Genomic DNA, 16,088 nt, shown 5'->3' on the forward strand with positions numbered 1-16,088 from the left:
TCATGGTAACACTGGCACATAAAAACATAGCTAATGTAAGAGAGGTTTATTTTGTAGATACTGCAGATGTGTTGTGCATAACGTCCACCTTCTGCTCCACAACAAAAGTGCAGTCCATGCAAATTCAAAAATTTATATTTCTGCATTACATCTCATGTAAATCTCACAACTACAGAAGACAATGATAGAGTTGTTGTAGAAAGTAGTGTTAATGATGGAGCGATAATCTAGGAGGGAAGGTCCAGGTGTCTATGATGTCATCTTTACGGCATAAACTGGTAAACAGGTTAGCAATAGAATACAAGATCTGTATTAGTGTAATACTTAAGTAGGCACAAACTATTATGACCCTTACCCTTTGCACTCAGTGAATAGTAAGCAACAGTTTAAAATGTAGGTCTATACACAGCCCACAGTCAACTTGTTTTTCTGTCTGTGTGCTACCCTCTTTAACAGATTAGTCTCAGTGTCTGCATGTGGCTGTGTGTGTGTATTTACAGTGTGTGTGTGCAGGCTACCTCCTCCCTGACCCAAATACAACCACGCTCACTCCTGATCACAGCCACTCAAAATAAATCATGCCTGGATGTGTAAACATGATTGTGTTGGTGTGCATTTATGGTTGCAGATATGTGTAAATATAGGATAAAATGAAAAAACTGTGTAAATTAACTGGACAAATTCAAAACTGTCCCCCAGTGAGATGGAAAAGGTGTCAGATGATTTCAGGATGTAAGCAAAAATGAAATGCTCTTCAAATTACAGGTTTGAGGGTGCCAGTACGTGTATAATGCAAATGCCTGTACGTCACAGTCAGATTACTGATGTTTGTTAAAAAACTTAAATCACATAAAACTGATCAGACTCACTGGAGACTACCTAATGTTTTTTTTTTTTTTTTTTTTTCTTTTTTTGCTGGGGGAAAGAAGTAACTGTCAGGGACTGTATTTATTCCAGCTATGGAAACACAGCCTGAAACGTTCCCTCTCTGGAAGCTCTTATAAAAATAATGGAATATATTAGTTTATGCTCTAAATTGTGCTCTGTCAGCATCATCCCCACCAATACAAATTCCATTCACAAGTGCCCCCTTTTTTTTTTTTTTTTTTTTTTTTAGTTCTTTCATCAGTCTGCTATTGATACCTACTGATCAATGGCCACATAACATAATGATTGAAGTTGCTGGCAAAAGCAAGCGCAAACAGCAAGAGAAAAACAGAGACAGACAGACTGACCCGATCTAAATAACAAAGTCTCTTGTGGATGAGAGTAAATATAACTATGATTTAAGGCAGTAGACAGAGCTACAGCACAAACACTCACAAAGTAAGTCAGTCGAAGAGGCAGTCATTACAGCAGGCAGACAGCCAGACGTGTCTCCAGTCAGAGACATCCCATCAGTGTGATACAATAGGATCACTGAAACAATGAGTTACTATCCTCTAATGAAGACAACCAACTGGGAATGGAACAGATTAATTGGCCAAAAACATGGCTCCGACTGACCTACATTCAATGACACACTTTGTGCATTCTGAGAATATAAACAATGGATCAAACCAAAACTCTACAGCATTAAATAAGGATTTATGTAAAAAAAAAAAAAATACACTTCACCCAATTAAACTGTTTGTTTGAGTAACAGAACACTATACAAGACAAGATTTCAACTGCACTGCCTCTCCTTTGACCATTAAAAGGACTCCACCAAAGACTCACTGTCTTCAACACACACACAAGCACAGGCCACATTATTGGCTAACCTTTTCTAAGAGCTGGGGGAAGCCTGTTGTTTCAGGTCCAATCTGTCCTGCCAAACAAATGTCCAGCTATGTAATCAACACAGTTGATGGCGTGTGTGAATTTCTTTAGCTTTGTGAAACTCTACTGAGCATATACAATACCTGCATCAGATGAAGAAACACAATTAGTAGCTCTACCCAGAAATCTTTAATTCATGTCACTGGCTTAAATGATAGTTTGGGAACAAAATAGGCAGCAGTAGCTCAGCTGGTAGAAGAGGTTGGCTATCAATTGCAAGGTTGATGGTTTGACAGCAGTGATGGTGGTTCAAACCTTCACCTTGAACCATGGGCTCTAGTAAATTACTCTGCAACCAAAAGAGTAAAATGTATTCAAAGCAATACAACAAAATTAATTCAATTTAAAAAGATTATAACTCATTTTTTTCATATGACTGAATGAATACAAAATATTTAATTCATGAACATAGCTTCAAAACACTGAATACTGTTTGGGAGACACATCAGCCAAGAGTACAAACATCAACAAAGCAAGCATGAGTGCCACTTCAAGACCTCACTCACACACTCACATGTAAGTACTCAGACGTGCATATTAGAGCCACAGTCACACTCGTCTGTGTGCACACTTGAGTTTTCACCTCCTGTTGTGCATTGGACACAGCATGAATGATACACATCCCGGACCCTCAGCCACTCTCGTCACACTCAATACACACACACACACACACACACACACACACACACACACACACACACACACACACACAGTCCTGCTACCTACTCAGCATACCCCTTGGGTGTCATGGTGTCCCCATAGCAACCTATATTTACACCACTTGACTGCGGAAGAGAGCAGACCTCAGTTTAGTAGCAGCTGTGGATTTTGGATGCATGCTCACAAAGGGTGAGCCACAGAACCAGGGAAAGAGAAACAGAAAAAGAAATGAAGGGGGATGAAATGCAAGGAAAAGAAAGATTTTCTGTTTTTGGAGTGAGTATTGGAGACATATGAGCCCAGGAAAGCATTTGTTTGCAGTTGCTAGGCACACAATCCTCTAATTCAGCATATGCCTTGACGCTCAAATTACCGACCATGTAGTTAAAACCCCACCCCACTGCAATGCCAAGTAAACTGTCTCAGTGATAATGCCAGTCTAACGCTCTGTATTCACACTTCAGAGGTGGCCTCACTACTGACCCCAAGACTACAGCCAAGTAAAAAACAAATGCAGAAAATGAGTGAAGTACAGAACGTAGACATATTGAAACTGTGGCTTTTCTATACAGTTTTAACTTTAAAATAACTTCAGAATCAATTAAAAAATCAATATGGCACCTAAAATTATATAACAGCAGACCTGTTGCTTTATATTTATAAAACTCAAGCTCAATAATTGATGACATCATATAATATAGCTTTACCTCATTCCAAATGGCTAAATGTCACAAACCCTGGGTCAAACAAGGCATCTCACCTTATACGCCTGTTTTTTCCAACATTAAAACACCTACTATAATCTACTTGTTTTTTCTATTTAACCAACAATAAGCATTTAAAATAAGAATATATTCGTATTGAAATGGTTTATCAAGTTGCACACAACCTGGTTCACCTGATTATCAAGTGACAACTTGTCAGACAACCAGGTTAGAGCTCTGCACAGTCTGTTAAGCAGGAGTGTGGAGTGAGTAACAGTAACATAATAACCCATGGGAGATAAAAAGGCAACACCACACCCCAGGTGCTAAATGAATTGTTACTCATTGGGATCAATTAGGTTGCTTACACTCTTTACATTTATTTAAAGATTTTATATCCAGAAGATATTGCAATTACCTCAGGTTGAGTCAGCAACCAGTGATCCAGGAGTATCTATTTCACACCTGCTTAAGGAAGAGAAATCCACTTATTGTAACAGAGTCCCAGGCTCCCCCACCCTCTCCTCCTCTCTCCTACCCTCTGCTCTCCTCTATTGACACATGTAGCCATCTTGTCCACTCGTGATCAGTGACACAGAGGCACGCTGTAACACACAACATGAAATGTTCCAAGACAACAATAATTCTCCAAAAATAGGAGCAGGACTACTCACGCCACTGTCTGCACAGCTGGAAAAAAACATGTCTATCTTTCTGTTAGCGATCTTATTTGACAAAATATGCCTGACACTTCTGGAGACCTAAGCCAAAAGTTATTTCTGTTCTCTGCTCAGTTGTTTCTAGTCTATTTCCTCTCAGTTATCTACAGCCATTCCAAAGTCTGAGATGGATTCATAGAGTGACATTAATAATTTTCACCTGTGTATTCCTGGGCAGATATGGAAAACACAGGTATTTTTAATGCTCATTGTACTTAGTAAAATCAGGCAGCCTGGCACTCAGGTAATGACATAATTCCTTTGGCAGCCCAAGATTATCAGCTTTGAGCTACGCTTCTTATGTTCTCGATGTTTTGTTTGCTTTCGTGTGTTTTTTCCAAATTAATACAATTCCCAACTTCATAATTAAATTATTACGGGGCAGATAAATAAATCAACTGTTGAATCACATAAGCATTTAGAGTGTATTTCTTGTTTTTCTTGGTGCACGTAGGCAATGAGCTGGTGTTTGCACTGTGCTCTGACTCCAGTAAACATAAAGCTCCTGGATGCCAAACAGGGCTCACAGAAGAGGAAGAATGGAGGGAAAAAGGGAAGGCTGGATAATGAAGGTTGGTAAGAGGGAGGGATGACGGGTTCTCAGGTGGCATAAAAACTCCATATGGCTATGGAGAGCAAAAATACAGGGAACAGAAAAGGGTAGATGTGTGGAGGTTCAACATTAGAGAAGAAAGGAAGGAGAGATGGAATGTAGAAGCAGAACAGCAGGAAATAACAATTAGTGTGTTCTCTATTCCCTAAGCTGCTTGTTCAATTAGAGAGAGCTCCTGCTGGAGAGAAAAACACTTACGTTACAGATATTGTCGGTTTTTATCAAACACAGCTTATAGGCACCACAGGACACACTGATTTGGGAAAAAGTATAACACAAATAAGTAAAATTATGTCTAAAATATTTTAATGAGGTCTTTATGACTGTATCCAGTTTTTGCAGAAAAACAGAAATAAATCAAAAAAGAAATTTATAAGGGTATATTGCTTTTTTTGCATTTTATAAATGTCACAAGCTTGCTCTTTTATCATACCATCAGTTAACAGGAAAATAAAAAACGTTTTAGTTACTTGTAATGGAAAGACGACTCCATAAAAATGTGCATGTGCTCCCTGCTGACAGCCCCTGCAGGTTTAATAATAATTTCTTAAAATATAATACCTGCTGCTAAATTACTGATGTGCTGGCACAAAACATTTACATGTTGTGTTCTCTCAAATTAAGATAGAAGCTTGCAGCAGTGATAAATGGTTTAAATGTGCAAAAGCGTTCCCCACTTGTGCATGAGAAAAGTACACTCCATCACCTCTGCCTTATCAGGCGATACCACTGGCACGTCAGTTGGTGTTTGAGGAGTCCATCTGTGCACACACCCATACAGTCCGTCTGTCTTCCCCCCTGACAAACCCACATACCACAGTGGCTAACATATGAGAGCAGGCTTCCAGAAATAAATCTGAGCAGCCCATAACAGCTGCATAACACACACAGATACAGTCCATTGTAAATGCTTGATACAGGCAGCAGTTTGTTGTTAAAGGTGTTTGCCAGTGCCAGTGCTTTCTTTCACCAGGGACAGAGGGTGGCAAACAGTCGAAAATAGGTTGGATAATGTAGCTGGGGCCTATGGAGCACAAGAGTCTATAAATAAAGCCAGTCTAGATGTCTGAAATGTTTCCGATGTATCACGGCATGGCTTTGGAGTAAATATATACAGCGAGGCAGTGCTTCTTGATTGTGCACAGACCAAGGAACCTTTAATTACATCCTACTGTGCCTGGCCTTATAATAAGCTCCTACTTGGAACATTAGTCACTGTAGACATTGCTGTAATTGTTAATGACATGCAGATCAAGAAAAGATCCTGCATTTTTATACAATGTGAATAAGCGTAGCACTTTCAGCATTTAATTAAGAAGTTAACTACTTCATCTCATGTGGAGGAGCAAAACATGCACAGACCAAAGTTTACAACCACATGCTTTACTGGATGCTTGTGATCCAATACGCTCTGTCAGTTGGTCAGGCACTGCATCCACACCCTCTCTATTTAAAACAGGATGGTCTGTGATGCAGATATTACCAGATACATACTGTACCACTGCCAACACCTAGCCTCAAATACTCTCTCTCTCTCTCTCTCTCACCTAACTCAAATTTCACAGAGGTTAAATTTAAACCATCATCATAAATAAATATCCCTGAGTATCCAGATGTGACCACATACACGAAAACATTTTCCTCCCTGCTAAAAGTACATACGCTATAGCCTTTCAGTAAAAAAGAAAAAAGAGGGAACTCCCTTAGTCAGCAGTGCTGAGCTAGTGGCTGACCACATGAACCTTTAACTTCTAAATAGAGTAGATTTTGTGAAGGCTGTGTGGGACAGGGAGGATGTGTCTGCATCTGTCTAAAAATCTTCCATCGTCTGAGACCGCAGCACGGAACCTTTTATACCTAGTTTGCTGAGAGTATTTTAAGAAAGAGTATGGACTGACAGACACACGTGGCAGATACTATGCAAAGGATGAGACTGAAACTTTAGTCCAGTGGGCACAGTTTCAAATTAATGGGCATTTACTCTGCAGCTAGCAACTGGTGTCAATCTCCCTCCATACACAGTGCTCATGATCGCACACAGGCATGCATGTACACACAAACAGGACAGTCGGTAGCCCAATAATTATCTTTGGGTGTGTGCTGAGAATAAACGGACAGTTATTTGTAATCCCATACTGTATTTATCTGTAAAATCTGCCAGCCCAGTATTCCTGTGGGTGTGTTTTAAAACTGAACAGATACAGAAACAAGACTGTCGCAAACAACAGATGCAATGAAAAACAAAATGTGTGACCTACCAACAGTGAGGCAGATGGCAGCACAAATCTGGATGTTGAGGTTGGTTAAGGCTTTCTATTCTTTGTACTTCATGAGGCACTTATAGGCAAAATCTAGAAATAAGAAATGCACCAAGCCTGTGTGGTGACAAAATGCAACAAATGTGTTCATCAAAGCGAGGGTGTGGGTGGTTCATCATCACTCGGAACCATGTGACCAAAGTTAAACTCACAAGGTTCTGACGTCACACATGATTCACAATGATTCTTCACAACAGAGGAGGACTATTAAACCTACAACAGCTCTGCAAAACACTTTGAAGATTTAAAAATGAGTCAGAGCTGTTCCTGAAGAATGCTGTAAACTTAGAATTTATTTGAGCAGCTCCCTCTTAATTCTTTTTCCATTTATTGACATTAGTCTGTTGCTTCCTTATTGCTTCTCTGAGAGTTGATACTAAAATTAAGACATGTAACAAAACCACGTTAATCAGAGGCCACTAGACTGAAGCTCACTCAACACACAAACAAGCACACAAGCGGACACACATAAACACACCAGGTCCAGACATATAGGGGAAAACACCAGTGTGCTAATTAATAATGTTGTGTATTCAGACTTCAATAGGATTTGAAACTACTCCAGTTTAAATGCAATTTACATGCTCCAACTCACACCCAAACCATTCAGAGCAGATACATATGACAGAATTATATTATTTTTAAAAAGATGTGCCGGTAAAATGTATATAGATCTTTTAAAAAGACAACTTTAATTCTGTCTTAGGTGCTACCATATTTTGGTCCAGATTCTCATTAATCTTGATCTCAGTGCACTTTGAGAAGTCAGTCAAGCTTCATCCAGGCTACCTTTACACACCACTCCTGAAGTACACGCGCACACAGACACACATTCACATGCACACACACGCTCACACAAATGTACTCACACAGCTCAGATTTCAATGACCAGGTACACTCGAATTTCTCTTCCTTCATAAGAGCAGTCTCTTCCGTCCTCATTTGTCTGCTCAATGACCATGCTGTGTGTATGTGAATGTGTGCGTCTGCGTCTGCGTGTGTGAACGTTGAGTATGTTAACATAGTTTTATGAGCCGTGTTTCATTAGGACTGGGCTATGTAGTAAAGTAGCTACTGCCTGTGTGATGACGAGAGAGAGACCACAACACAAAGGAAGTTGTCATGGTAATTTATATGGACAGAAATGTCACACACTGACCGGATAAAAAGGGATGTGGTTCCACTGCCAGCTGACTCTGTGACCAGACTACTGTGTAATTTGGCCAAAAAGCTCTTCAGTGTCTGAAATCACTGTATTTAAGAGATAAAGGGACTTTGCTCACACCCTACTCTTGTTGCCACTGAAGAACACCCATGTTTTGCTGTGTATCTGTTCTACACTGCTGATAAGCCTTTTATCACACACCAAGGCTACAGTATAGATTGAGTAGTTTAAGGTTGAAAAGCTAATGCATGATGGATAAGAGATGCGAGCCCTCTACACTGAGAGCAGGATATACAGATCACATCTTTAAACAATAATAACAGTGCTGAGCTCAGAGCTGATGAAGTCAGCAGCATTTGATTCTCCAGTACACAACTATTACCATAATTTGCACCCAAGTAGCACATAATTATGCTGATTCAAAGTCATACCTGATCAGTGAGCTACTCACAAAGACATCCTTACTCAATTTATTGCTAGCAACTCCAGATAAATCAGTCAAAAGCATTTTGATAATAAGCTCAACTGTGTCCATTATCATGAAGTATTAGGAAAAATTTAGGCCACTGAAGGCTGAAGTACAATCTTTCATCTCATACCCTTCCATCAATGAGAAATTAAGAAAAATGACCAGGTAAATTAGCACAAACACAAATTTAATGAAAACTTGCACACTGACTATAAACTACCCATACTTCATTTTGCATAATCAATACCTTTATTTCTCTGCGCTACAATGACATCGTCTGAGATAAAACTGCTATGAATGAGTAGTACTGTATGGACACTGTTATCTTCTCAACTGTAGCATACTCAAATTTAAGTGATGATGCAGGACTATTTATAGATGTGATAAGATGATGTTTTCCCCATACTGTCCTCACAGCATGTAATAAAGAAGTGGGATTATTTTCTTTTTTTAAACTTACATACCATACCATATTGTCTTTTGGTACACACAGTTTGACTTGTTGTAGTAGAGAAAGCACAGGTATTATCAATAACATTATAGTGTTGAAGTGCCCCAGTAAGAAATGATAGTGTGACAGTAAGCCAGCGAACAAGATACCATGACCCTGAAACTGAAGCAGCTGAATGAACCTCAGCCATGATTTCACTGCACTATTTGCACTTGTCCCTTTACCACAGAGACATGTCAACGTGTCTCTTGTGAAAAAGGCCTGTCCTTATATTCAGGTGGCAGGTGCAGCACTCACAGAAAGGATTTTAGCTGACACCAAGGATACTATTAAGTCCAGCAACACAAATCACATTTAGAGGCACAGTGTGTACAGCACCCACAGTTGTTGTTGCTGTTGTTGTTGGTCCACCAGCAAAAGGTCTCGTCACTTTCTCTCCTCTAGCAACCGACTACTGTTGCATTCTGCTTTGCTCCAGAGCTGTTTATACTTACTGCCAGTGTGCGCCAAACAGATTGTAGGTAAATGGAGAGCACACAGGTCTGGCTGCTGGAACACTCTCTGTTGTCAGTGCAGACTATATGCTACACAGGCTTTTTAAGTGTTGCTGTGGGTCATAAGCATTTTGAATAGACAGGCATGGGGCTGCACCTCAGAGTAGGCCAAACAGTTCTGCAGTTAGTTTATTGCCCAATGAAATTACTGTTATCAAGAAAAACATCCAGGCCACTTAATTACACACAGCCACAGATTGTTGTGACATAATAGAAAACTGGATAATTATGTGCTAGTTTTCTAGAAATGTTACAGGCAAGGATTATATGATAAAATAGCACATAGAAGGAAAACTTGAATATTACGCACCCCAGACCACTGACAAATATTGTTTCCGAACTGCACGTGAGAACTACACAAAATGCAAAGACAACAAATGTAACATTTAGGTTAATTAGAGTCTAGTAGTAGCTAAGCACACTGGGTTGTTTCCGAGCTGAAATTATTCAAAATTATTTTTCATAGTTCGATTCAAGTTACACAAACCGTCAGGGGAAGAACATAAACGCTGAAGTCCTGTAATGAGACTGTAATTGTTTTTATAGGACTTACCCTAAAGGCAGTTTTGCGGACTCAGTCATTGCAGTGATTGCGATATCCAACTTCAGATGATAGCAGTGCTCAGGCTGGGCTCCTAAAATCCGCCGTTGCTCTTAAACTCGATGGATACTATCCATTATGCTATCACCTGCGAGTTAGCACATCAACATTTAATTAATTTTTCTGCCGGCGAGTTTTCTAACACGTCTCAACCAATAAAACTGCTTGTTTTTGTCGAGAAAATAACAACTTTGCAATTTCTATAATAAGTCGAACAAGTGACAGTGCGCAGAGATGACAGTCCAGCGTGACCTGAGGCACAAAGACTGCAAAGTGTCCGCTGAGGCTAACTACGACACACGAGTTAGCACATGTTCACTATCATTAAATCAAACTTACTTCAATCAAAACAGTCTCACTGGCTCACTCTCATGGGCTGAGTTACTTGTCAAATTCACTTGTTATAATCTTCGTATCCCCCCGGCTGATTTTTCCCTCGAGCATTGTCAAGTCAGTTGGATTATTAAATTAGACTTCCGGTATAGCGTTTCAAAATAAGGATTCATTATCAGAATCGCATTTAGCGTTTTCTTTTTGTTTCCCCCTTTTCCTCTGTTTCAATCTTTAGCAAGACATTACACCATACGTATGCAGTATATAAAAGCTATTAAGAACACGTCGGACTGGGTGACAGCTGCAAACCAGGATGTATCGAAAAGCATATGCCTTCAACGGATACACATTGCATTCAGTCTTCTTGTAAAATCAATTAATTTTTCTTTTTTTTCATTGGTCTATAGGCTACATAAGTGCACAGTCAGCATGCAGGTCGGCTGCTTACCTGCTGCTATCACACCTTCTAAGAAATTCGAAATACCTCTGTTTCATTTGGAAGGAAATACTTACACGATTTCTTGTGTTTTTCAACTGCGTCTTTCTAGCTTGACACAGCTCTCTCCAGCCCGCCTTCGTCAGCAGATCTCATGTCAGTCATCCTCATTGGGAATTCACTGCGCGCCAGCTGGAGAGCGACAGCACGAATTTACAAGTCGGCTCACAACACAGATGTAGAGCGATAAATACAAACAAAAAGTCAGCAGTTAAAATAAAAGTCAAGTAGGATCCAGAGCTGAACATCAAGTGATATACCGCCAATAGCATGTAGAATTAATAATTATAAATAATATCAGAATTAGTATTATTATTTTCATTATGATGATGATTATTATCACTATCATTTTTGTTACTGCTGAAGCTGCACGCTGGGGTTAAACATAGGTTGTCGGTATATAATTTGAACACAGCTTCTATAAATAATGTCTCATTGAAATTCCATGATGAGAATTCAAATCTTTTCTCCCGGCATGCTTTGTACTATTTTGTCCTTGTACACCTCCTTGCACAACTAAGATATCATTCTCCACCACAAGAGGTCAGTCATAGACCACTCTTAAGGTTTTACTGAAACCCCCATATGTTGGATGCTATACGTGATTCAGATATTGGATTGTCAGAAGAGATGAGCAGCATTAGCTACTATAAATATAATTAAAAAAAAAAAGAAAAAAGAAAACAGATCAGACAGATTCGGATGTCTTTAAAACAGCAGAAACAAGAGTAAACACATTGAAATGTGTAGCCTAAAACATCACTGAGTCCTATAGCGTAAAGGCTGAAATATCATCACACAGACATTAATTTCCTTTTTGAAAATATAGATCTTTAGTTGTCACACTGTTTTTTGCTTTAATACTTGCAGTCAACATTAAATTGACATCTTTGAACATGCTACCCCTCCTTGGTTGATATTCAGATATTTTAATGATTATACTGGACTGCAGCTGGACTGTTCAATTATCATAGACTTGTGAAAGTTCAAGCTAAAATTAGTCAGCTAAGTGTGAATGTCTAAATTGTGCGATCATATGTGTGTGTTTTGGTTTTGCAAGTCTGTGCTAGTTTTAATGTCTACTTTTCAAGCACTGTTAACAGTGGTCATGAGATAATCATCTACCAGACCTAAGGGCGTACAGGAAATGACATCTGCACTTCTGTCTCTGTGTTTCTCATCGTTGGGGGACTGCTGACTTTACTACAGTCACTTCAGTTCATCAATGAGCATTTGAGGACATCGTGCCCAAAAAGATCCAGACAAAGGAGAAAAAGAAGCTCTGGGGTGCAGCCACTGATTACCTGGCAGGGAAAGGAATCACTGAAATCTCACCATGTCAGGTGAATACATTTGTAATAACTGAACAGATTTTGGAATATTGTAGCTCAAAGTTGCATAGACCTATAGAAAGAAATATGTGTGATAGTGTGTGATGTTTAATGGCTAACACATAGCTGTAAGTTTTATGTCCATTTTCCTTTAAATTCAAAATTCTTTAATGTAGTGTAATGTATTATTTATTTTGTGTTTCCATTTGGATCTTTATTAAACAATATTTTAAATCCTCAGATTATTTTATTTTTCTTTCGGAAAAGAAGAAATACAAAATATTGGGGAAAACATTTTAAATGTTTTTAAAATTGTTTTTTACACAATAGGCTATTTATCAAACACGTAACCTACGGACACATCTCTATTATCTTCTATAGTCTGAGTTACAGTCTAATGGAACATAATTACCATGTCAAAGATGCAAAAAAATATGTGTAAATTATATTTTATATGTTAAGTGAAACACATTTAGCTCAAAATAGCATAAGTACAGAACAAATGAAATAGATACAGCCATTGAAAGTTGAAATCAACAGATAAAAATGGACAATGGGCTGTACGGCTTATAGCAAGTTGACATAGGTTACTATTGGATGACATTGACAACCGTGTTGCATTGGTGATTTACAGTCTACATTATTAGTACATTATTCTGTCTGCCCCTGCTAGAGCCTTGTATGTTCGTACCTCGGAAATGTATTACCTGTGAAGACCAGCAGGTGGCACGATATCCCTCTGTATCAACTGACTTTGAGGAACTGATCACCCGAATAACAGATGACCATTCTATCTCACTCACTGAAGAAACAATCAGGGCAGGCAGTGTTGGTTTGGTTTGGTATTCGTGGGTAGACATGTTTTATTTCTTAGGTTTCACTTCAGTTTTACATTTCTTAAGATTTCTTCCTTTACACTGATGCTGTTTTGTACCAGACTGCTGTGAAGGAAATTTTGCTTGTGCTCACAGCAATGAAAAACATGACATTTAAAAAGAGCATCGTTACTATGAATCATCACAGACCTCACTGTCAACAGTTTCTGTTGGAACAATCTCTCAAAGAAATTGAGATGATGCCTTTAAGTCTTTTAAAGCTGCAAAAACTGAATTGAATTCACATTTTGTTTAGAGGCAACCTGACAGTTGGAATGAATTATATTCTGTCCTAAATGAAATTAGACTTATATGTTGTAAATGTTGACATTAACAAAAACAAATTTGTGTATCCAGGTAATGGAACAAATGCCACTGCAGCGTATGATTACTCAGCCTATTACGACGAGTCCATAAACTTCTCTCCTTGTGACGACGTGGATCTCAAGGATTTTGGCCATGTGTTTCTGCCCACTCTCTACAGTCTGGTTTTTGTCCTTGGCTTTATAGGTACTGTGTGTGTGTGAGAGAGAGAGCGATAGAGAGAGAGAGTGTGTGTGGGAGAAAGAGAGAGAGAGAGTTTGTGAAAGAGAGAGAGAGCGTGTGTGTGAGAAAGAGAGAGAGAGTTTGTGACAGAGAGAGAGAGAGAGTGTGTGTGAGAAAGAGAGAGAAAGTTTGTGTGAGAGAGAGAGAGAGAGAGAGAGAGAGAGAGAGAGAGAGAGAGAGAGAAAGGAGGGGGGCTAGGGGAAGAGTAACTTGAACCTGACAGATTTAATGGGTTTCTTCCCTCTCCAAAGGTAATGGCCTTGTGGTGTGCGTTCTGGTGAAATATCGCAACCAGACCAACTTGACAGACATATGCCTCTGCAACCTGGCTCTCTCCGACCTCCTCTTTGTGCTCACCCTGCCTTTCTACGCCCACTACTCCGCGGTCAGACTTTGGGCTTTCGGAGACTTCATGTGTCGTTTCATCTCAGGCTGCCACCGCTCTGGCTTCTTCAGCAGCATCTTCTTCATGATTATCATGACGCTGGACCGCTACTTGGTCATCGTGCACGCTCACAAGGTGGCACGGTACCGCACTCTGCAAGCAGGAGTCACTGTGAGCGTGTTTGTGTGGCTGCTGAGCCTGTTCGTCTCTTTACCTGCTCTGATCTTCACAAAGGTCACGGATGGCCCTGACGGGCTGGAGTGTAACTACGCCCCAAATAACAACGCCTGGAAGCTTTATGACATCTTTGCAACAAACCTACTGGGTCTCATGATTCCCTTTGTGGTGATGGTGGGTTGCTACTCCAGGATCATCCTTACTCTGGTGAACATGAGGAATGCAAAGAAGAAGCACTGCGTTGTCAGGCTGATCATCTGTATAGTGGTCACCTTTTTCTTGTTCTGGGCCCCATATAACATTTCCATTTTCTTGAAGTTTCTGCAGTCTGAGGGCAAAATGCCAAACAGTTGCAAATTCCATAGAGATCTAAAGCTGACAATAACAGTGACAGAGACATTTGCTTACACTCACTGCTGCCTGAACCCCATCGTATACGCCTTTGTTGGGCAGAAGTTCATGAAACGGGCCGTGCACATGCTGAGCAATTGGCTGCCTGGGATTCACCTTCGCCCCTGCAGTGATTTTTCAGAAACCTTGTTCAGGAGAAGCTCAGTCCCGTCCAAGTCCTCTGTCACCTCCACTGTTATCATGTAAGAGGTGGAGGGCAGACGGAGGCCTGATATGTCTTATGGACATCATGAATGTTTTGCCTTGTTAATGATGCAGACCATGTTATCTTTGTTCATGGTGTCACTTCCATTTTCCATCCATGACCATGTTATTCATCAGCAATGTCTGATCTTAAAAAGCTGCATGTACCTGTACATAGGATTTTTTTTTAGGCCTTTTTGACTTCATTTGCAATTTTGTATTTGTTTATTTACACTGTAATGTTTCATTTTGACCATAAGATGTCAGATGTGTACTCAGGTGTGAATATACATCCCATCCTGCGGATTGGAGGAAACTGTTGTACCTCTTGACAAAGTATGGATGTCTTGTTTGTAACCATAAGTTTGTGTGTGCCTGATGTGATTGGAACATTTCTGTTCTTTCCTCTGTCACACATTTGTTACTGAGTCTGCAAGTTGGTAAAAAAAACATATGGCGAGGATAAGATTAAAATACTTTTTAACAACATGATGGTTTTTTATTTTTCACTTTCATTGTGGAAAACGTTTTCATTCAAATGTTTGATGATGACTCAAAGCTACAGCAGTGAAACCTACAGTTATGTATGGCATCTATTGCACATTCAAAAATTTTTCATGGATTCAAATCTGTTGTTGTGGAACAAATTTTGGTTCATCAAACCTGTAATTTTCCATATGTTTTTTTCCAATATTGTTTTATGCCTCACATTTCTATGACTGTACAGTATCTTGCATATATGTATTTTTCAAGTGTTTTAATGTTGGATAGATTCTGTTTTTGTCTCAGTTCATTTTACTGCTATTTGCACAAAACAATGCTTAATGCTCAGCTACTGATGTTTTTAGTTAAAGTCTTCTGGAGTGGTTTGGTTTGGCAAAATGAGATTATTAAAGTTTTACCTCCTCTCATCTCTTCTCGTCCCTTAATTTACCAAACAACTTTTGTATGGTGGTTTTTGTGGGACACTGAATCCACGATACAACACATCTTGCACTCATTTAAAATCAAAATCATGTACTGGGCTCTTCAACTTCTCTGTGTAACTGAGACTTCAAACAGGTTTGAAATCAATATAAATGTCCCGCAGTTTTTACAGCTCCACAGAAACTTTATGACCGCACATTATAGCTTTCTTGTAGGAGAGTAGTTGGCATGCTGTGCATTGTTCTTTTTGTGAACAGGATTGTTGACAAATTCAGCTTTTTCTCACTGTCACTGTCTCCTCATGACATTGTTGACAGGTTACTTTGTTACGTCTAATAAAACAAATTGT

The 16,088-nt window shown here is 39.4% G+C and overlaps 2 protein-coding genes across 9 annotated transcripts in view; one reads left to right on the plus strand and one right to left on the minus strand.

Annotated features, from left to right (window-relative positions):
* Window positions 1-10,541, minus strand: part of cobl (cordon-bleu WH2 repeat protein) — a 57,990-nt gene extending 47,449 nt beyond the window's left edge. For 5 of the 7 annotated variants that reach the window (XM_087174299.1, XM_087174297.1, XM_087174298.1 and 2 more), the window contains exons 1-2: window positions 10,415-10,541; window positions 10,028-10,163 (exon numbers count right to left, since the gene is read on the minus strand). In XM_087174299.1, the coding sequence (XP_087030425.1) occupies window positions 10,028-10,056 (29 nt within the window). In that variant the 5' untranslated portion in view covers window positions 10,057-10,163; window positions 10,415-10,541. Of the gene's footprint in view, window positions 1-6,775; window positions 6,874-10,027; window positions 10,164-10,414 lie in introns of those variants that run through there. The other 2 variants (XM_087174295.1, XM_087174296.1) reach the window with 2 other exon arrangements.
* On the plus strand, window positions 4,386-15,723 carry LOC111655939 (C-C chemokine receptor type 5-like). 2 transcript variants are annotated; one of them, XM_023407507.2, is made up of 4 exons: window positions 4,386-4,476; window positions 12,114-12,247; window positions 13,468-13,620; window positions 13,908-15,723. In XM_023407507.2, exons 2-4 carry the CDS (start codon window positions 12,241-12,243, stop codon window positions 14,813-14,815), a joined length of 1,068 nt encoding a protein of 355 aa, XP_023263275.1. In that variant the 5' UTR covers window positions 4,386-4,476; window positions 12,114-12,240; the 3' UTR covers window positions 14,816-15,723. The 2 variants fall into 2 exon arrangements, with proteins under 2 accessions (XP_023263275.1, XP_087030427.1); XM_087174301.1 differs by lacking the exon at window positions 4,386-4,476 and adding an exon at window positions 6,751-6,815.
* The last annotated feature ends 365 nt before the right edge of the window (window positions 15,724-16,088 follow it).

Source organism: Seriola lalandi, unplaced genomic scaffold (assembly GCF_002814215.2).
Source record: "Seriola lalandi dorsalis isolate HSWRI2012SDOR001 ecotype SW California unplaced genomic scaffold, Sedor1 jcf7180002054336, whole genome shotgun sequence".
Lineage (NCBI taxonomy): Eukaryota > Metazoa > Chordata > Actinopteri > Carangiformes > Carangidae > Seriola > Seriola lalandi.

Excerpts from the sequence above, each read along its gene's own strand:
- LOC111655939 (XM_023407507.2), top strand. Across the intron at positions 13,621-13,907 it reads TTTTGTCCTTGGCTTTATAG|GTAATGGCCTTGTGGTGTGC; the intron begins GTACTGTGTGTG and ends CCCTCTCCAAAG.